The sequence below is a fragment of the Pipistrellus kuhlii genome, unplaced genomic scaffold (assembly GCF_014108245.1).
Source record: "Pipistrellus kuhlii isolate mPipKuh1 unplaced genomic scaffold, mPipKuh1.p scaffold_m20_p_6, whole genome shotgun sequence".
NCBI lineage: Eukaryota > Metazoa > Chordata > Mammalia > Chiroptera > Vespertilionidae > Pipistrellus > Pipistrellus kuhlii.
This window is the reverse complement of record NW_023425562.1, coordinates 24,309,195-24,331,568: the sequence shown is the minus strand read 5'-3', so window position 1 is coordinate 24,331,568 and position 22,374 is coordinate 24,309,195. Positions and strand designations below refer to the sequence as shown.

Here is a 22,374-nt window from a genome sequence, read left to right as displayed (position 1 = left end):
TGGAAAGTCGTTCTGTTCAGTCTTTCAGTCAATTTGCATATTACCCCTTTATTGTTATAGATTAGTCATTTTGATTAGGGCCCATCCTTGTGACCTAATTTAATCTCCTTTAAATGTCCTATCTCCTGAAGTATTGGCGTTAGGACTTCGACATATGAATTGGGGAGACACTGTTCAGCCTATTACACTTTGGTAGTTTCTGCCAATCTTTCCAAGTTGTACCAATTTACACTCCTGCCAACAGTGTATGAGAATTCTACACATTCCACATCTTTGCTAACATTTGTTATTTTCGCCCGTCTGGTATGAGCCTGCTTCTTTATGGCTCCATTCAGTACCAGTGTAGGCAATCCTTGAGGGGATGGAGAGAGTGTTTTGTAGCTAACTTTGTCATAGTTAGAGAGTACAGTCAAACCTTGGTTCTTGAACATGTCCCGTCTTGAACAATTCAGTTCTCCACCAAGTGGTTCATGTAAATAATGTCTTGGTTACGGAATAAATTGGGTTCTTGACCTGAGAACCTTTCATGTGGATATATCAGGCCGCAAAGGAGAGAAAGCAGGAGTGTGAGTCAGGTTACCACTAAACCTTGCCTTGTTAACATTTCAGGAAATTGTGCTGTGAATATTTTTTGTGTTTTTTGGCTTTTGTTGCTAGCAAAATGGGCGATTAACACAATTTTAAAACATAAAGAGGCCATAAAGAGTGCTGATGTTGCCCTGGCCAGTGTGGTTAGAGTGTTCTCCTGTATACTGAAGGGTTGAAGGTTCGATTCCTGATCAAGGGCACATACCTGGTTTTCATACCTGCTAAAGACAGCTGGTTGATGTGTCTCTCTCACATAGATGTTTCCCTCCCTCCCTCTCTTTCTCCCATCCTTCTACTTTCTGAAAAGCAATGGAAAAAATATGTTCAGGTGAGGATTAACAAATTGTTGCCAGAATGTGAAAGTGCTCCTGAAACAGTGATCACAGGCAGTTGAAGAGGTAGAAACATTGTTGTTGATTTGAGTAAACAAAAGGAAGTTAACCTGTGCCCTGCTGGTGTTGCTCAGTGGTTGAGCATCGGCCCATGAACCAGGATGTGTCACGGTTTGATTCCTGCTGTAGTCAGGGCGTGTGCCTGGTTTGTGGGCTCCAACCCCAGTAGGAGGTATGCAGGAGGTAGCAGATTGATGATTCTCATCATCGACTTCTCTCTCTCTCTGCAATCAACTTTTTAAAATATATATTTTATTGATTTTTTTATAGAGAGGAAGAGAGAGGGATAGAGAGTTAGAAACATCAATGAGAGAGAATCATCGATCAGCTGCCTCTCGCACACTCCTCACTGGGGATGTGCCCGCAACCAAAGTACATGCCCTTGATTGGAATCGAATCTGTGACCTTTCAGTCCACAGGCCGATGCTCTATCCACTGAGCCCAACTGGTTTCGGCTGCAATCAATTTTAAAAATTATTTTAATAAAAGTAAGCCTGTGACAGCATTTTGAAGGCAGTGATATATGTAAACACGGAAGGTGTTGCATATTTACCTCTTGAAAGATACCTCTGGAATAAGTGCTTAAAAGTGATTAAGACTAGTTGGGGGTGGTTTGATAAATTAAGAAAAGCAGTGGTGGGGGGGTTTAATAGATTAAACTGTACTTTAGACATGTAGTGTAAGTAAGAAAGGTTAAAACAAGGAATCATTTGGGTGTCTGGAATAAATGATTTGGTTCTTGAACATACCACTTCTCTTACAGCCTTCCAGAAAGAATTAAGTTAGAGAACCGAGGTTCCACTCCACTGTACATGCTTCTGAAATCCATTGGGACTAGAAAAGCAGAATGGTTTGAGACTCGTGAGCAGTTGGCTCTTCATAGTTATCCTTGTGGATTAGTTTTTGCTTTTATAATCTGGATCCATTCCCAGTGATAGAATTAGCATCAAAATATCATCTGTGGGTTATAAACCTACCCGTAGTAGGTAGTGCTTCTTTCTAACTTTTCTTTAGTTTGACACATGAGTCCTTACAATAAGTATTCCTAACATACATGCTAGAAGTAGTTCTTTTTTGCATGTCCTGACGGATGTTAGTTGGCATTTGACAAACAGCTCTCTGGCTGAGTGATCATGAGGTTTGTACATCCACCGCAGAGCTTAGTTTGGTTGGAATGTTATTACAAGACTTTGCCTCTTCCCCACTTTGACTTCCTTAAGGGCAGGGAGAAATTATTATTCTAGGTTGAATCTTGAAATTACTCAGTCAACTTAAAAGATATTTTTCAGCCCTGTTCGGCTTGGCTCAGTAGATAGAGCGTCGGCCTGTGGACTGAAGGGTTCCCGGTTCGAATCCGGCCAGGTGCACATGCCTGGGTTGCAGGCTCGATCCCCAGTAGGAGGTGTGCAGGAGGCAGCCTATTGATGATTCTCTCTCATCATTGATGTTTCTATCTCCTTCTCTCTTTCTCTTTGAAATCAATAAAGAAATAAATTTTTTTAAAGTGTATTTTCCAGTTCTAACTTTGAATAAGTTACTATTTGTAGCATGTCAGTTATGCTTTTAAGCCACTAATTAATACCTATTGCTTTTCTGAATAATAAACTATGTGTTCTGTTTTCATTTGACAGATTTTTATTGTATGCTATAAGAAAACACTTCTGGCAGCTATGGGGAGTATAAAAATAAAAAGCACTGGAGGTTTAGAAATAATTGTGAAAATAAAGCAGATAGAGTCATAAAAATAGCTTAAAGAAAATGCTAGAGGCGATCAGTGGCTGGATTAAGTAGGTGCTCAGTGGATTCTTGGATAACTGAATATGGAAAGAAGAGTTGGGAAACCATTACAGTTGTGGGGAAGGCACAGCACATGAATGGAGATAGGGAAATGATAATAAGGCAAATGAAGGGACTGTAGTATTTCCAATTTGGGAATGACTGGAGGGCAGATTGGGGAGGGGCAGAGGGAAAGAGATAGGCACTTCAATGCCTTGTTTGAACAGTTTATTTTTATTTTTATTTTTTATTTTTTTTATTTATTTATTTATTTTAAAATATATTTTTATTGATTTTGTACAGAGAGGAAGGGAGAGAGATAGAGAGTTAGAAACATCGATGAGAGAGAGTCATCGATCAGCCGCCTCTTGCACACCCCCTACTGGGGATATGCCCGCAACCAAGGCAAATGCCCTTGACCGGAATCGAACCCGGGACCTTTCAGTCCCCAAGCCGACGCTCTATCCATTGAGCCAAACCGGTCTTGGCTGAACAGTTTATTTTTAAAAGTATCAGCCAAGCCCTGGCTAGTGTGTCTCAGTTGGTTTGGTATCACCCAAAGGTTGCCAGTTTGATTCCTTGTCAGGGCACGTGTCCAGGTTGCAAGCTCAGTCCCCAGTAGGGGGTGTGCAGGAGGCAGCTGATAAGTGTTTCACTCTCACATTAATATTTCTCTCTATCCCTCCCTCCCTCTCTCTCTCTAAAAATAAATTTAAAAAAAAGAATCAGCCAAAGTGATATTTCACTGGATTATACTAGAATAGGATAAGATTTTGTATCCAAATTATGAATGAGGAATAGCTTTGATGTTCTAATTTATCTAAAGCAGCACATATTTAGAGATTGGTGGGACTAGGCCTGAAGTGCAGATGTTATGCTTAAACCTTCAAAGATTTGCTTCCTCAGCAGTGCTTTTAACTCAGGTTAAAGTGTGGGAGCTGGTTCAGGAGATAGGATGGTGGAAGATAGTTTGTTCCTTTAGTCATCTCTTCCATTGTGGGCTCCTCTTAGCAATTTATGAACAATTTGTTTTACTGGATAAATGCCTGAGATGATCTAAGGTTAATATCAAAAGCTTTGTTATAATAGTTATGTGTAACTGTCTGTTTTACTAGCTATCTGCTTTCCAGTCTGCTATACCAAAAAGAAGAGAAATTGGCCATGGTCTTTTTTTTTTTTTTACATCAATCTTTATTGTTCATATTATAACAAAGGTTCTTCATTTCTTCCCCCTTCCACCAGGTTCCCACCTCACTCTCCGCCCCTTCCCACCCCCCATCGTCCTCATCCATAGGTGCACAGTTTATGTTCAGTCTCTTCTCCCTCCCTTTCCCCAAGAACAGTCAGTCCACTCCCCTCCCGTATCGCTGACTCTACTACAATGAACCGCTATTATTGTTCATCAGGTTTTTCAATCTCCTTTTGTTGTTGTTGTTGTTTTTTGTTTTTTGTTTTTAATTAATAAACTTTTACACTTCCAAGAATAAATTTTAAAATCTAATAATTTTAAACCTTGTTTTTTTCTGCCCTGGGAATTGAGAGCAAACTTGTTTACATTTAAACTTGCCCTTAGGCTATCAAAAGGTGTAACAGCCATTCTAGTGTAAACGGACACGTTGTTTAAACATAGCTGCTGGTTGGAAATGGATTACCTGTTCTGGGTGGGAAGGGCTTGTCATTCCCTTTCTCCATTAAAATTAAGGTGTTAGCTTTAAAACCTCTTTTTGGCAAGAGACCTTAAACTTTCAGAACTTTAAATTTTTCAGATAGTAAATCAGTTACTTAGCATTTTCTCAAATCAATAATACCTCCACATGCCCAAGGATACACTTCACACAAAAGACATTTCCAAATAGATCAACCAACCTCATCCAGGCCCCACGCAAGGCACTCACAGATCAACACCCCAGCGCTATACTAACTCAACACATCCAGATCTAAGCCTTCCTCATTTGATTCAGCAGACCCTCAAGTTCCCCCAAAAGTTTCCAGCCATGTCTGAGAGGCAGCCTTGGGGCGGAGGCAGGCGAGGAGCGAGCTGTTCCGGGCCTGGCTGCTCCGGGCCTGGCCTCTGTTGCTCTGGTCTGTTCCACAACCAGCTGCTCCGGGTCTAACCACTGTCGCTCCTGACCTGGCTGCTCCGGGCGTGGCTGCTGCTGCTCCGGGTCTGGCTGCACCCGACCCAGTTGCTCTGGGCCCGGTGCTCCGGGCCTGACCGCTCCCAGCCTGGCTGCTGCTGCTCCGGGCCTGGCTGCACCCGACCCGGTTGCTTCGGGCCTGGCCGCTTCCAGCCTGGCAGCTGCTGCTCCGGGCCTGGCCGCACCTGGGCCCTGGTCTTTTATTAAAAGACTCTTAGCTCTTGGTTTGGTACCTGCATTTGGAAAGCTTGAAAACAGTAGGAGCATCATGTCCAATCTATTGACCTGGACTGCAAAATCCTCTCACAAGAATTCCCTCCCAAGGAACTTGCTTCTTTATGAAAGTTGCCTCAGCATTTTTTCTCCCTAGATGAGTGTGATACCTGAAACAAAGTATACACACACACACATACACACACACACACACACACAACGTCTTTACATTTAATAGAGCTCAACTGTTACCTTGTTTAAGCTTCGTTCCAAAGTTCAAACAACAAAATTTAAGTTTTAAGCTACCACTGTCTTTTTTCAGATGAGAAAATGGCCTGAAAGGACATGCTTAATGCCATAGAGTCGTGGGACTAGGACTCACACTCAGTCTTCTCAGTTGGCCGGCTTCTTTAACCTTAATAGAGGTGAGAAGAATAGCAATAGTATCTTCTATATAAATTTTATTAATTTTATTTAAGAGTGTCTTTTTTTCCTGTGTATTTTTTAAGGAAGAAGGATGCTTTGACTATTCCGTTTCTTTTGACATGTAAATTTTCAACTAGTGAATTTTCAAGCATTATCAGACTAAATAATGCTCGGTTATTAAGCAAAAAATAAACTTAAAATGGCTGGAAACAATATAGGCTTATTGCTGTCTTGACAAAGTGAAAAACAACAACAACAAAAACTATTGGTGAGTCTTAGTCCTATAGTTAAATGTCCTAGGCCAAAAATGACATGTCACTTCTGCTTACAATTCACTGGACAGAATGAGTCACATTGCACAAGAGACCAAGAAGTGTGATTCCACTATGGACTTGGAAAGCAGAGTTGAGAATATTTGGGGAAGTGGTGCTAGTTATATACTGGTTTGCTTTAATAGGCAATAACTATTGGGCAGTGGGAGGGAATGCTTCCCCCAACAGATACTGTAATTTTAAAAAAATTTTGTTTTAGTTGGCTGATACTTAAAATGCTAAAAAAAAAAAAAAAAAAAAAAAGATACCAAGCTCTTCATCATCATCACTGATACATCACTTTCCTGTCCTAAGAAATCCATTTTTAAATTTATTTTTAATTTTTAAATAATTCTTTATTGTTGAAGGTATTACATATGTCCCCCCTTTTTCCTCCCATTGACCCCTTTCACCCCGCCTCCCACTGTGCCGCAGGCCCTCACCAACCCATTGTCCGAGGCCGTGGGTTACATATATATATGTAACATACATACATACATACATACATGGTTCTTGGGTGATTATTTCCCATCCACCCACCCTCCCCTGCCTTCCCTCCAAGATTCCGCTCTCTGTTCCATGCTTCCATATCTCTGGATGCACTCTGTTCATCAGTGTATTTTATTACTTAGATTCCACATATGAGTGAGATAATGTGATACTTGTCTTTCTCTGACTTATTTCATTTAGCATGATACTCTCCAGGTTCCTCCATGCTGTCTCAAAGAGTAAGAGATTCTTCTTTTTTACTGCTGCATAGTATTCCATAGAAATCCATTTCCTTTTTTGTCAATATTTATTTTAATTTAATTTTTTATTGTTGAAAGTATTACATAGACATATGTCCCTTTTCTCCCCATTTCCTCTCCCAGCTGGATTGACTGGAGGGCAGTATCAGCCAAGCCCTGAATCCCCTCCCCCAACTCCCAGCCCTGGCCGTCACACACACCCCTCCCCCCCCCTCATTGGTTATGCTTATGTGCACACAAGTTCTTTGGTTGATCTCTCTTCACCCCCACACCCACCCTCCTACCCCTCACCCCCACCCCTGCCTTTCCTCTGAGGTTTGACAGTCTGTTTGATGATTCTGTGTCTTTCAGATTGTTTTTGTTCATCAGTTTATATTGTTCTTTATATTCCACAAATGAGTGAGATCATGTGATACTTATCTTTCTCTGACTGGCTTATTTCGCTTAGCATACTGCTCTCCTGGTCCATCCATGCAGAAATCCATTTCTTTTAAAGAATAAATGTGATAAACTCAGTTTATGCGACTTGAAATATCCTTTGCATGATGTAAATTTAGGTCCAATTCCTTCCCTGTGTTAATAAATAAATAAATAAATAAATAAATAAAATTTTAAAATCTTATTGGCTGGATTCAATTTTTCAGGAATCAGGCAGCATCTCATTAGCAGATAGAAAAGAGCACTTAAGAGCTATACAAAATAAAAGACTTATAGGGAGGAGGGGGTAAGACAAGGAAGTTAACTAATAAAGTGGATTATTGGTGGTAAGGTAACTTTCCCTTACTGGATAGCAGGGGTCTATCAACAGATTACCTCACAAGTTCTAAACAGGTAATTCCAGATTGACTAGTTTAAAATTCTATTGCTGGAAGAAGCTAAAACTGTAATTAAGTTAGACATTAATTGTGACGTGGAGCTTAGTACAAGTGACTCCATTTTAGATTTTTGCTCTTTTAACATCTGTCCACAGAACTTGATGTTCCCTAACTTTTTTTTTTTTTTTTTTTTCTTTTTTTCTATGAAGTTCCCTAACTTGTCTTCCTTGCTTTGGTCTTCTTTTGATGTACATCCCATATTGCCCTGAAATGCTTTACTCACCTTTTCCACACTATGGTTTATTCCCAGCTCCCTTGGTGTTTGCCAGTTCCTTTCATTTCTTAACTGATTCAGGTATCATCAGCTCCATTTTATTTTAATATATTTTATTGATTTTTCTACAAAGAGGAAGGGAGAGGGATAGAGACTTAGAAACATTGATCAGCTGCCTCCTGCACACCCCCTACTGGGGATGTGCCCGCAACTAAGATACATGCCCTTGACTGGAATTGAACCTGGGACTGTCCGTAGGCTGTCGCTCTATCCACTGAGCCAAACCTGTTAGTGTTCATCAGCTCCAATTTTAAATATTTTCCTGGCTGTTTTAGCTTATACTATTCTTACCTTTCACCAAATCCTTGTAAATGCAATTTATTTATTTATTTATTTATTTATTTATTTAATATATGTGTATATATATATTTTATTGATTTCAGAGAGGAGGGGAGAAAGAAAGAAAAAAAAAATCAATGGCCGAAACCGGTTTGGCTCAGTGGATAGAGTGTCAGCCTGCAGACTGAAAGGTCCCAGGTTCGATTCCGGTCAAGGGCATGTACCTTGGTTGCAGGCACATCCCCAGTAGGGGGGGTGCAAGAGGCAGCTGGTCGATGATTCTCTCTCATTGATGTTTCTAACACTATCCCTCTCTCTTCTTCTCTATAAAAAATCAATAAAATAAAATAAAAACATTAATGATGAGAGAATCATTGATCAGCTACTTCCTGCATGCCCCCTACTGGGGATTGAGCCTGCAACCCAGGCATGTGCCCTTGACCGGAATCGAACCTGGGACCCTTCAGTCCTGATAATTCCAGCTCCACCTTATTTGATTAAACTCCTGGTTCAGTTTAATTCCCTGCATTTTACACTGTTACCTTTATCGCTTCACCTCCACTTGAGCTGTAATTGTGTTTCTGATCACCATGCAAAATTGTCCTCCTCACAGAAATTCAGACTTTGAAATGGCCCACTGACCCCCACCTCACTACTCTTCCCTGCTCTTGTTTTTCCCATGCTTTTGTTCTCAGCCACCCCCCCACCCCCCAGCTCCCCACCTTGCGCCACACACACACACCCCTTTGTATTGTCTGTCAGGCCTTTTCTGCTCTCCCTAACCCTGCCCAATCTACAATAGATCCTTGAAAGGTATTTTCCCTGACCTTTTTACCTGCTTGGTGTTTCCTATTGTGTCTGTCTACATGGTTATTTTACTTCTCTACTTCAGAGATGAGAAAAGTGATGATAACTCCAGGCTAGTGAAGAGAAATTCTGCATTTTGATTGGTTACACAAGAAAGGTACTTGAGGGAAAGAATCAATTCAGCATATGGAATACTGTTAGTGTTTGTCACCAAAATGGCTGTTCTAGGGAACTCTTTCTAAAGCACACTGTTGAGGTTTGGTTTGATAGCAGAAGAAAGATGTGTTCTGAATATACCTTATGCTAGAAAGGTTTTAGAAGATGTTTATATATAATCAGAATAATGAATGTTACCTAAAATGTTCATTTCCAAGGAAGTGCAGATTTTGTAATCAAAGAAAAACACAATAATTTTAAGAGAAACATCAAAAGTGCTTTATTCAAAGTAATGTCCATTGCTAGCTACACATTTCCGCCATCTTTCAGGTAATTTGTGGATACCGTCCCAATAGAACTTTTCTTGTTTTGAGGCAAACCATTTAGAGACCCAATTTTCCACCTCTTTGTACGTTTTGAAGTGCAGCTCAGAAAGTGTGTGTGCCATCGATCGGAACAAGTGGTAATCTGAAGGAGCAAGGTCTGGTGAATACAGCAGGTGCATTAATACTTCCCAAGCAAGATCTTTTAACGTGACTTTAACTGGTTTTGAAGTGTGTGATGATGCATTATCATGAAGTAAAATTACTTTGCGGTGTCTTTTGGACCATGCTGGTCGTTTTACGATCAAAGCATGGTTCAAATTGATTATTTGTTGTCAGTAGTGATCAGTATTAACTGTTTCACCGGATTTTAGAAGCTCATAATACCACACCTTCCTGATCCCACCAAACGCAGAGCATTGTCTTCTTTCAGAAGTGATTTGGCCTTGCAAGCGATGTTGATGTTTGACCTGGATCAACCCATGATTTTGTGCATTTCAGATTCTCAAAATAAATCCACTTTTCGATGCAAAAAAGACTTTCTTTCGTGCCATTGAAGCAACATTTTACTGGTGACTTTCTGGTTTTAAAAAACACCTCTCTCTTCTTAAAAAAATATATTTTATTGATTTTTTTACAGAAGGAAGGGAGAGGGATAGAGAATCAGAAACATCCATCAGTTGCCTCCTGCACACCCCCTACTGGGGATGTGCCTGCAACCAAGGTACGTGCCCTTGACCGGAATCGAACCTGGGACCCTTCAGTCCATAGGCTGACACACTGTCCATTGAGCCAAACCAGTTAGGGCCAAAAACATATTTCTTAACCTTTTATCAGTTTAAAACCATTTATGTCCTAGTGAAACCAGATGTGTGATTTCTTAGGATCAACTATTGATCGACATTTGCAACAACCTCCAACTATTTAGCAAGCCCTAAGTAAAATGTGAGAGAAATAAAATACTAAATTGTGTGCTGAGGCTTTGTGACTGCAATAGTGGGGATTTATGGGACTTGTGCACTGCATCCTTGGGTCGTTTCTTGTGTTACTCCCACTGGGATTTGCAGACGAGGAAACGCTCCTTGCTGCCCAACTGGGTCAGCCTGACAAGATGGCCACACAGACAAGCCTGCAGCCTGTGTAAGCAAGGAGGCAAATGGAACAAACATGAAATCTGTCATACAGGACTAGGGAGCTTGTTTCCTGCTTTCTTTCTTTCTGATAGTTAATAATACTGAGTACACTAGTGAAACTCACTAAACCCAGTTATAGAAATCCCTTTTCCCATCCTCAAAATTAATGACTGTCTTAAATAATCTTCAAGAATTTCTTTGTAAAGCTTCTCATCTTCTATTTATCCTTTCCCTTAATTTACCCTTCTTTGGATTTGAAATTTGCCCAAGTGTGATATTCTGATCTCTAGTCCAAAGTGTGATACCAGACCTTGGGATGAGGCTCTTAAACCCTGGTCAAGGCAGTCCCTTGGGAGGAAGATGGTTGTTTAACAGGTAGTTTGGAATATAAACTCATACCTCTTTATAGTGCTTTGCAGATATTGGGAGGAGGGGGAGTTTGTTTGATACAATTTTAAGGTTTGTGATAACCATGTTTTGAGCAAATCTATTAGCGCCATTTTTCCAACATTTATTTCATGTCTCTGTTAATTTTGACAATTCTCTCAATATTTCAAAATTGTTCATTATTAATATACTAGAGGCCTAGTGCATGAAATTCATGCACGGGGGTTGGGGGGTGTCCCTCAGTCCAGCCTGTGCCCTCTCACAGTCCAGGAGCCCTTGAGGGATATCTGACTGATGGGGAGCAAGCCTAAGCCGGCAGTCAGATAGCCTTAGTGCTGCTGTGGAGGCTGGAGAAGCTCCTGCAACTGCATTGTGTTTGCCAGCCATGAGCCTGGCTTCTGGCTGAACGGTGCTCTCCCTAAAGGAGTACACTGACCATCAAGGGGCAGCTCCTGCATTGAGTGTCTGCCCCCTGGTGATCAGTGGGAATCATAGCGACCAGTTGTTCCACCTTTCGGTCGATTTGCATATTAGCCTTTTATTATATAGGATTTATTATAATATCTGTGATGTTAATATTGTAATTGTTTGGGTGGGGTACCATAAAACATGCCCATATAAATAAGAGGGTGAATGCAATCGGTAAACATTGTGTGTATTCTTACTACTCCAGCAATCAGTCATCATTGCCTTTTTCTCTCCTTGGGCCTCCCTATTCCCTAAGATACAACAGTATTGAAATTAGCCAATTAATAATTCTACAATGGCCTCTTAAGTGTTCAAGTAAAAGGAAGTGTCACATGTCTCCTACTTTTAATTAAAAGCTAGAAATAATTAAGCTCAGTGAGGAAGGCACGTTTGAAAGCTGAGATAGGTCGAAAGTTCACCCTCTTGCGCCTGCAAACAAAGAAAAAGTTCTTGAAGATTAAAAGTGGTATTCCAGTGACCACAAGGATGATAAGAAAACCAAACAGACTTATTGCTGATGTGGCAAAAGTTTTAGTGGTCTGGTTGGAAGATTAAACCAGCTGCAACATTCCCTTAAGACAAAGTCTAGCCTAGCCGGTGTGGCTCAGTGGTTGAGTGTCAACCTATGAACCAGGAGATAACGGTTCAATTCCCAGTCAGGGCACATGCCATGATTGCATGCTTGATCTTCAGCGGGGTTGTGCAGGAGGCGGACTGTTAATTAAGTCTCTCCCTCTCCTTTCCTCTCAAATAAATAAAAAGATATTTAAAAAGACAAAGACTAATTCAAAACAATCCTATAAAGACTGAGAGATGTGAGGAAACTGCAGAAGAAAAGTTTGAAGCCAGCAGAGGTTAGTCAGTGAGGTTTAAGAAAAGAAGCCATTTTCATAACATAGAAGTGCAAGGTGGAAGCAGCAAGTGCTGATATAGAAGCTGCAGCAAGTTATCCAGAAGATCTAACTAAAATAATGAAGGTGGCTACACAAAACAGATTTTCACTGCACATGAAACAGTCTTATATTGGAAGAAGTTACCATCTAGGACCTTCATAGCAAGAGGAGAAGTCAGTGCCTCAAAGGTCAGCCTGACTGTTGTAGGGGGTTAATGCAGCTAATGACGTAAATTTGAAGCCAGTGCCCACTTAAACTTGCAAAAATCCCAGGGCCCTTAAGAATTATGCTAAATCTGCTCTGCCTGTCTTCTATAAATGGAACAAAAAAACCTGGATGACAGCACATCTGTTTGCAACATAGTTTACTGAATATTTTAAGCCCAGTGTTGAGACCTACTGTTCAGAAAAAAAATTGCTTTCTAAATATTACTGCTCATTGACAATGCAGCTGGTCACCCAAGAGATGTATGAGATTCATGTTGTTTTCATATCCATTCTGCAGCACATGGGCCAAGGAGTAATTTTAACTGTCAAGTCTTAGATAGTGATTCTACTGATAGACATGAGCAAAGTAAATTGAAAACCTTTTGGAAAGTAGTCACCATTCTAGATTTCATTAAGAACATTCATGATTCATGAGAAGAGTCAAAATAGCAACACTAACCGGAATTTGGAAGAAGCTGATTCCAACCCTCATGGATGACTCTGAGGAGTTCAAGACCCTACCCAGTCCAGGAAGTAACTGTAAATGTGCTGGAAACAGCAAGAGAGCTAGAATTACATTGGAGTCTGAAGATGGGACTGATCTGCAATCTCATGATAAGACTTAAATGGATGAGGACTTGCTTCTTATGGATCAGCAAGGAAAGTGGTTTCTTGAGATGGGATCCCACATCCAGGTGGGACAATCCATTCTCAGGCTGCTCCCCAGGGGCAGGATGACCCTGCCATGTGCCTTTGTCTAACTTTGGGGTCCAGAGTTCTAGTGACTGATACTGGTCTCCATAATTGTCCCTAAATAGTAGAGGAAATGGCCAGCAGGAGGGTTGAAGGGACAGTTCTCCTGGGGCACTTATGTAGGTGTTTGTGCCAAGGAAAATGGTTCACCTTGGTGTTTTCCATCCACTTACAGTGCTTTCTTTCTTCTTTTAGTTTGAAGGATGACCTCTAGGAAGAAAGTGTTGCTGAAGGTTATCATCCTGGGAGATTCAGGGTAAGTGTTTCTCATAAATTTGACCTAACAGATTGTCTTGGATTTAAGCTTCACTTCCTTGGAACCCATGCCCGCCATGCTGACATTGCCACTTCCTTCTCTAATTGCAGTGTCTTTAGGGCCCTCGGTCTGCCTGCTATTTGGGGGCACCAAAGAAATTGGAATTATTCCTTGTTATGTAACCCTATGTTCCCTGATTTTTGGCATGATTTTTGGGAAAAGGGTAACTATTTGAACTCAGCTAATAATCAAACTCATAAGTCAATAGAGCCAAATATCAACAGTACGACGATTGAAATTTCTTTTGAGAGCCGAAAACCGACTTCTGCGCATGGGCCACGGAGTTTCAGTTGCACTGTACACGCGTGCCCACATGTGGTATTTTGTGGAAGAGCCACATTCAAGGGGCCAAAGAGCTGCATGTGGCTCTCGAGCCGCAGTTTGCCGACCACTGGACTAGGGACTTTTGTTTATGTAGATTTGTTGCTGTTGGCATTGTGCCCTAGATGTGGGCTTGGAGTATGTGCAGTATCCTCCTACTGCTATACCTGTTTCAGGGTTTGAAAGAGCCTGGGACTAGGGAAATGGGTTCTGATCCAAGATCTGCCATTTAGTAACTGCTAAGATTCTGTGGGAGGTTTTTTAAACTTGGCTTCTAAAGTGATTTATGAAAGCTTAGACCTACTGGAGGCTATATTATATTTTTTAAATTAATAATAATGAATATAGGTGTGCCTCCTTATCCCAATGATCCCTGCCCTTCCTTTAAAAAGGCTGCAATTTTTCTGCCCTGGCTGGTTTTTAATCAATCACCTGAGTAGCCTTTTAAAAGTTAGCATTTAGCCCTGGCCAGATCACTCAGTTGGTTAGAGCGTCATCTCAACATGCCAAGGTTGCAGGTTCGAGTCCCAGTCAGGGCACATACAAGAATTCATTTCTCTATCTCTCCCTGTGTGTCTCTCTCCCACCTCTCTTCTTTCCTCTTTCTCTTCTCCCTCCTCCCCCTCCTCTTTCCTTCTCTCCCACTCACACACACACACCCACTCTCCTGATGATTCTGGTGTGCTGCTTTTAGTCCTGTGTTAGTCAGACTTGCCTGAAAAGAAACACCAGGCCTTGGTTTCAAATGCTTCCTAGAACTTCTGATTCAAGTGGTCTGGGTTGGAGAATTGTGCCTTAGGCTGTGTCTGTATTTTCAGGTCATCTGCACATGAAAAGGAATGTGCTCCTCTGTGAGAAAGGAAGGTGATGTTATTGCCATGAGGAAGGCTTTTTGCATTATATCCAGCCTGCCTGCCTAACCTCATCAGGAGAAAAATCATACATGGCCTCTTGTTTAACTTTCTTATTGAAAAGCATGTTTGGAAGAGCATACTTTGAGGTAGATTCTGGTATGGTGGAATATTGGTGCTTTTTCTGTTTTAGATTTGAAACTTTGAAGCGGCTGGCTGGCTGACTGTCCTGTGTATCTCTCAAATCCAATGGCTGTCTCTTGCTATTATTTTATGGACTGAATAACAAGCATTAAATGGAGAGACACCCAAGACAGCAGAGATATTTTTGGAGTATATTTGCTGGCATCCTTCTGGAAGGGAAAAAAAAAGTTATACCTACTGAATTGTCTGTACCAAAACTTATAAGCAGTATCCTGGCCAGTGTGGCTCTGTTGATTGGAGCGTCATCCCATATACCAAAAGATTGTAGGTTCAATTCTAGGTCAGGGCACGTATACAGGTTGCGGATTTGATCCCCGGTTGGGGTGTGTGCAGGAGACAGCCAATCAAATCAATGTTTCTTTCTCATCCTTCCCCCACCTCTCTCCCTTCCACTCCATAAAATCAATAAAATACATATACTGGGTGTCCCAAAAAATATATACACACTTTGAATAACGATTAATTCCAATGTGTTAACTCTGAAAAGAAAGAAACATCATTTAAGCTATAAGCTGTTAAGTGTATATACGTTTTTTTTGTGGACACCCTGTATATATCAGCTTTGAACACGTGACCCACATTTGTATCCTGTGTTTTTATCCCAGGAGAAAATACAAACTCAAATGAGTAATGCTGGGAATTTTGCTGTCTGCCCTGTGTGTGAGCTCAGTTTCCCGTTCTTCACAACAGGCAGGTTCCTTCAAAGCTGCAAGTATCAGAATCAGCTTCACTCCCTCCCTAGGTGATTTATGCTTGTGGTTTTTCTCCAATTTCAGAGTTGGTAAGACATCACTCATGAACCAGTATGTGAACAAGAAATTCAGTAATCAGTACAAAGCCACAATAGGAGCAGACTTTCTGACAAAGGAGGTGATGGTGGATGACAGACTAGTTACAATGCAGGTAAGCACACGTCTCAACAAGCCTCTTTAATTCATTGAATCTTAACCCTTTCTTCATGTTGAGACATTTCCTCTTCCTGTTCTTCAAATCCTATTGTTATATTCATGGATCATTTGCTACAGGTAGAATTGCCAGATAAAATACAAGACACCAAGCATGTTTCAAATATAATGTGAGACATACTAAAAATTTAACTTGGACTTTCTAGGTTATTTTGATTGCTAAATTTAGCACAGGTCCCTACTTGTGTCTCCAAAATACCTAATTTTTTTTCCTTTCTTACTATCCCTGCCTAGTGCTTTAGGCAGGAAAAAAAACCCAAAACCCACGTTGTCTCCCGTCTAGGTTCTTGCAGCACTCATTACATAGTTTTCCTGTTTTTCTAGATTATTTTAATTTGTTTTTTTTTAAATATGTTTTATTGATTTTTTTACAGAGAGGAAGGGAGAGAGATAGAGAGCTAGAAACGTCGATGAGAGAGAAACATCGACCAGCCACCTCCTGCACACCCCCCACCGAGGATGTGCCCGCAACCAACGTACATGCCCCTGACCGGAATCGAACCCGGGACCCCTCAGTCCGCAGACCGACACTCCACCACTGAGCCAAACCAGTCTCGGCTTATTTTAATTTGTTTTATCGATAGCTGCCAAAGTTGTATTTCCGTTAATCCAATCTGGTTTGTTTGTTTGTTTGTTTGTTTCATATATCAGCTTGATTTTTCAGGGGCTTTATTTTCCGCAGTTAGGATAAAATACAGATTCCTTATATGGGTTTTTGAAAGCCTTCGCATTCTGGCTACAAAATATTCTTCACTCCTGCTAGTTTCTTCCAACTCATGTACACATGACTGTACTTCTATTGAGGCCACTTTGTCACATACACACCTTTTCTAAAGTCTCCACCTTTTGTCTGATGTTTTGAAACTTCTTCCTTCATAGAAGTTTCTTCTCCATATTATTAAAATGACGTCTCCAGCTGAAACTGGTTTGGCTCAGTGGATAGAGCATCGGCCTGCAGACTGCAAGGTCCCAGATTCAATTCCAGTCAAGGGCATGTACCTTGGTTGCGGGCACATCCCCAGTAGGGGGTGTCAAGAGGCAGCTGATTGATGATTCTCTCTCATCAATGTTTCTGACTCTATCCCTCTCTCTTCCTCTCTGTGAAAAATCAATAAAATATATTTTAAAAATAAATAAATACATACATACATAAAATGATGTCTCTGGATGACTGAGTTTCTAGAGTTAAATACATTGTGTCCTAGCAAGCACAGAAATGTTTGAATGATACAAGTTATAGGTTTAAGTTTTTACATGTGTTCATCTTGAGCTGTGACATGATCCCAGAGAGTAAGGATTTGGTAATTTCTTTTTTATTATATTTTTTTATTGAAGAGAGAGAGATAGAAACATCAATGATGGGAGAGTCATTGATCAGTTATCTCCTGCATACCCTCTACTGAGGATTGACCAGATCAAACCTGGGACCCTTCAGTCTGCAGGCCGATGCTCTATCTACTGAGCCAAACTAGCTGGGGCAGGATTTGATACTTTCTTTTTTTTTTTCTTTTCTTTTCTTTTTTCTTTTCTTCTTCTTGTGAATGAGCAATTTTATTTATTTATTTATTTTTTAAATCAATCTTTATTGTTCATATTATTACAAAGGTTCCTCATTTCTTCCCCCCTCCACCAGGTTCCCACCCCACCCTTCGCCCCCTCCCCATCCTCCATTGTCCTCCATCCATAGATGCACAGTTTATGTTCAGTCTCTTCCTCCCTCCCTTTCCCCGATAGTAAATCCCTTTTCAGATAGTAAATCAGTTACTTAGCATTTTCTCATATCAATAATATCTCCACATGCCCAATGATACACTTCACACAAAAGACATTTCCAAATAGGTCAACCAGCCTCATCCAGGCCCCACCCAAGGCACTCACAGATCAACACCCCAGCCCTATACTAACTCAACACATCCAGATCTAAGCCTTCATCAAGGATTTGATAACTTTCTTGACTCACATTCAGGACATAGTTATTCTACACTGAGTGGCCAGGTTATTATGATCTCTGAAAGTATAATAATCTGGCCACTCAGTGTACTTCTCTTGAGTACCTCATTTATTTGATATTAAAGATACTATAAATCGTGCACCTGATCCATTTTCCCTTTGCACTGGCTAATAGAAAGCTCAGGCAAACAGGTGGTTGATCTCCAGCAAAAGTACCCATTTGAGTTACACATACACTCAGTGGCCAGATTATTAAGCGTTCAGAGATCATAATAATCTGGCCACTCAGTGTAGAATAACTGTGTCCTGGATCTTCCTTCCTCACCTCCCCCACACATGTACCTGGAGATGTTCATACTATAATTCAAATTTAAAGAAGCCAGGCTTGAGAGAGAAAAAAAAAATGTCCAGATTACAGGAAAGAAGAGGGAACTGAAAATCAGTGATAAACTCGGGCGCCTGCTGTGGTGATTTGCACTTGTATAACAGGAACTTGAGTTGTATCAATTAGCAGAGAGAGGGGTTGTGACTGTACAAGGTGAGGGAGCTAGAACTGAGAATCTCCTTGGAAACCTCTGCACCCACACACTTGTCTAGGACTTTGGAACGATGTGAAAACAGGACCAAACAAAGCTTGTGTGTGAAATATAGGCATGGGGCTTTGCCTCCTTGTTGGAGAATCTCAGTCCCAATATGCTCATTTGTGTATTGGGTTTATACTCTGCACACAAATCTTTGGAAGAATGTAAAATAAATCCTATCACTGTGGGCAGAAACAAAGATGAGATTACCCTGTAGGGACACTTATAAGCCATAGACATAAGATGAGCTCATAGCCACATGAGGAAATAATATACCACAAAAAATGTTCACAATGACTAGAGACTTTTGAAAAAGGAATAGAAACCCAATGAAAGGAGATATTATTTTTTTTTAAATGGGGATATGGAATACTTATAATATAGAAGTGAAAAAATAGTCATTGAAATAAACAGTTAAACTGCAAATTAAAGTAGCTGAAGAAAACAGTAAACTGTAAGAACTGAGCAGACTGTCTCTAAAAAAAACTCAAAACTGCAGAACACCTTAAAAAGCAGCCGTAAGAGCAATTAGAGCCAAAACCGGTTTGGCTCAAGTGGATAGAGCGTCAGCCTGCTGAAAGGTCCCAGGTTCGATTCCAGTCAAAGGCATGTATCTTGGTTGCGGGCACATCCCCCAGTAGGGAGTGTACATGAGGCAGCTGATCGATGTTTCTCTCTCATCGATGTTTCTAGCTTTCTATCCCTCTCTGTCTCTGTAAAAACTCAATAAAATATATTTTAAAAATAAAAAATAAAAAAATACATTTATATATATATAAAAAAAGAGCAAGTAGAGAGAAAAGGCAGATTACTTATAAAGGACCAACAGATGAGTTCTCAACAGCAACAGAAGACAGAATGAAATGGAATACTTTTGGGGTGCTGGGGATAAAGTACCCCTGAAGATTTTACACACATGTGCTGCTTCCTGCACCAGGAGAAACGGACCTAGAGAATCAAGCTGTGGTATTGCTAGTCTTGTGGACTGATTCAGACGTCAGAGCCTAGCCCCTCAGGGCTGGGAGCCGTTATACTAGAGTCACACACACTAGTATCTGGGATCCTGGAGTGCTGGAGTAAACACCATCTGGAGAACCACAGGGCACTGAGTGGAGTCCAGAAAGAGTGGAATAGAGAATGTGTTCCTGAGAGGTGAACAAAAGGCCGGCCTTTGTGCTCTCCCCCTCCCCCCCTTGAGCTTTTGCAGCCAATTTAAAAGACTTAAAAGTAAATGAGCCAAAACCGGTTTGGCTCAGTGGATAGAGCATCAGCCTGCGGACTGAAAGGTCCCAGGTTCAATTTCGGTCAAGGGCATGTACCTTGGTTGCGGGCACATCCCGGAGGGGGGGCGGGGGGCAGGAAGCAGCTGATCGATGTTTCTCTCTCATCAATGTTTCTAACTCTCTATCCCTCTCCCTTCCTCTCTGTAAAAAATCAATAAAATATATATTTTTTTAAAAAAGTAAATGAAAGCCATCGTCTTTGGACAAAGGCATCATCTTCCTAGATCTTGAGGATCCTCACATATTTTCCAGGAACTTTTAGCAGCTTACAATAAGAGATAATCCAAGTAAGAAAACTGGCAAGAAGAACAAGTGGAAATGGTGACTTCAGAGTGTTTTTATATTCAAATAATTAAGGCAATCTTACACTTCTGCATAGAAAAAAACTAAAGTCATGTAGGTTAATACAACTTCTGAAAATGAAATACAGTAACCAAATGTTTAAAATTCTGAGATTTTTAGTGGCAGGTAAGATGAGACCTGAAAGGAAGAATCGATGATTCTCTCTCATCATTGATGTTTCTCTCTCTCTCTCTGTCTCCCTTCCTCTCTGAAATCAATAAAACTACATCTTTGAGAAAATGAACATTAAAATGGCAGTGTTAGTATTTATTATATTAGAGTAGTAGGTGTATTTTGAATGTAGAAAATAAAATGTTTCAATTAAAATATTAAAAAATTTGAAAGATCACAACCATGGAAATTAATTCTGGAAACTTGCTAGGAATAACTGCCTCCTTCCCCAACTTTTCAGTTTAAAAAAAATAATCTTACTTTGCCTTCTTTGTGTACCTGGAATTCCAGATACCCATTTGCTTCCACCCAAGAGTTCTCACATAGTTCTCTTGTGATTCTATCCTAAAGAAGCAATCTGGCTGAAACCTGTTTGGCTCAGTGGATAGAGCGTCGGCCTGCGGACTGAAGGGTTCCTGGTTCGGTTCCGGTCAGGGGCATGTGCCTTGATTGCCGGCACGTCCCCCGTGGGGGATGTGCAGGAGGCGGCTGATCAATGATTCTCTCTCATCGATGTTTCTAGCTCTCTGTCCCTCTCTCTTCCTCTCTGTAAAAAATCAATAAAATATATTTTTTTAAAAAGCAATCTGAAATATAGGAAAGGCTTTTATGTTAATGTTTATTATTAAATTACTTATAATATGGAAAATTGGCAACAGTGTTTTTGTATAAAACAAGAATGTAGTTATTCACTAAGTTTTCCTAGTTTTTGAGCAACAGTAAAGATGTGAGCTGTTGCTGGGGTGAACACTGGTGTTCTGTGGAGCAGAGGAGTGATACGAGAGAGCTTGTGGAGTGAAGTGTGGTATAAAGTTTCGGCTAAATAAAACCCTACCATGTGGGTACTTAGAATAAGACATGAGCTAGTGATGTTTTCTGGGTAGGCGCCAAGTGATTGAGTTTTTTCTTTTGATTATCCAAATTACATAACGATGTTATTTCTCTAAGGCACATGTGTCAAACACAAGGCCCGCGGGCCAAATCCGTCCCGCCAGGCCTTGCATTGTGGCCCGCACCGCGCTGACATCACTGCACTCCGCTGCGTTTCCATCACAATGACAATTTATGACTGTTCAGTAAACCATTCGGCCCGAGATTTAGGCTGGATTTTAGATTTTGGCCCCTTCTCTGATTGAGTTCGACACCCCTACTCTAAGGAGAAATATTTTAAATTGTTCAAGCCTACATTTAAAATTTTTCTTCCCTATTTTCTCTTTTTAGGAGTAGTTGTCTCTATTTTTCTTATTCTCCCCCACTTTAGTCTTTTTTTATGAGAAAAGGCTCACTTTGTCACCCTTAGAGATATATATTCAGTGTAGAATGTTGAAAAAAACAGAAAATCGCAAAGGTGAACATCACCAACAGTCCCTGATCTGTCAATAGAGATCCTATTTTGTCTACTGTGTATTTACTAAATGCTTATTATATTTTAGGGGCAGGCAGGATTTAGTCTGCCCACCCTGCTGAGAGACAGATAGAATAATTAGATTGGAATTTGACTTTTATTGCCCTTTATCCTTATATATAAGCCATCACCACATCATCATTTGAGTGGCTGCTTCCATTACCCAGTCGTTTGAGCTATATGCCGCATGAGGACATTCATGACAGCTTCCCAACTTCATTCCCTCAATCAGGGCCGATCTTTATGGCTGCTTGGACATGTCCTATTGTAGAACAGTTCTTCCCAGTGTGAGTAGTGGATGTATTGGTTAGAGTTGCCTGGGAAGGGAGTGAGTTACTAGAGTCAGGCTCCCTGCTACCAGAGGTGTGTCCAAGAGTCTGGTTCGACCATGTGGTCATGTACTGATTGTGGAAGGCCATGTACATTAGAGGAAAAGATGAGGTGGACTTCTCAGAGCTGTAACCTTTGGACTTCTGGGAATTATTATTCAACAGAAAGCTGAGATACATTCCCTGCCCAGCACTGACATTGGTAACCAGAATAGCTCCTTCCAACCTGCCATTAGCCTGGTCTACTTTTGACCAATCTGTGAGAGAGAGTGTTCAGCTTATGTAGTCGGATTGCTTTATTGAAGCTTCTTAAAAGGTGGTTTTTTGTGTGTTTTTTTAATATATTTTATTGATTTTTTTACAGAGAGGAAGGGAGAGGGATAGAGAGCTAGAAACATCGATGAGAGAGAAACATCGACCAGCTGCCTTCTGCAACCCCCTACTGGGGATGTGCCCACAACCAATGTACATGCCCTTGACCGGAATTGAACCTGGGACCCCTCAGTTCA

At 40.8% G+C, this 22,374-nt stretch overlaps 1 protein-coding gene across 2 annotated transcripts in view; it reads left to right on the top strand.

Moving 5' to 3' along the window:
• RAB7A (RAB7A, member RAS oncogene family) overlaps positions 1-22,374 on the top strand; it is a 37,096-nt gene that overhangs the window by 5,799 nt on the left and 8,923 nt on the right. The window contains exons 2-4 of one of the 2 annotated variants that reach the window (XM_036419475.2): positions 13,343-13,403; positions 15,445-15,529; positions 15,616-15,742. In XM_036419475.2, coding sequence (XP_036275368.1) covers positions 15,635-15,742 — 108 coding nt within the window. In that variant the 5' untranslated portion in view covers positions 13,343-13,403; positions 15,445-15,529; positions 15,616-15,634. The remainder of the gene's footprint in view (positions 1-13,342; positions 13,404-15,444; positions 15,530-15,615; positions 15,743-22,374) is intronic. The other variant, XM_036419474.1, reaches the window with a different exon arrangement.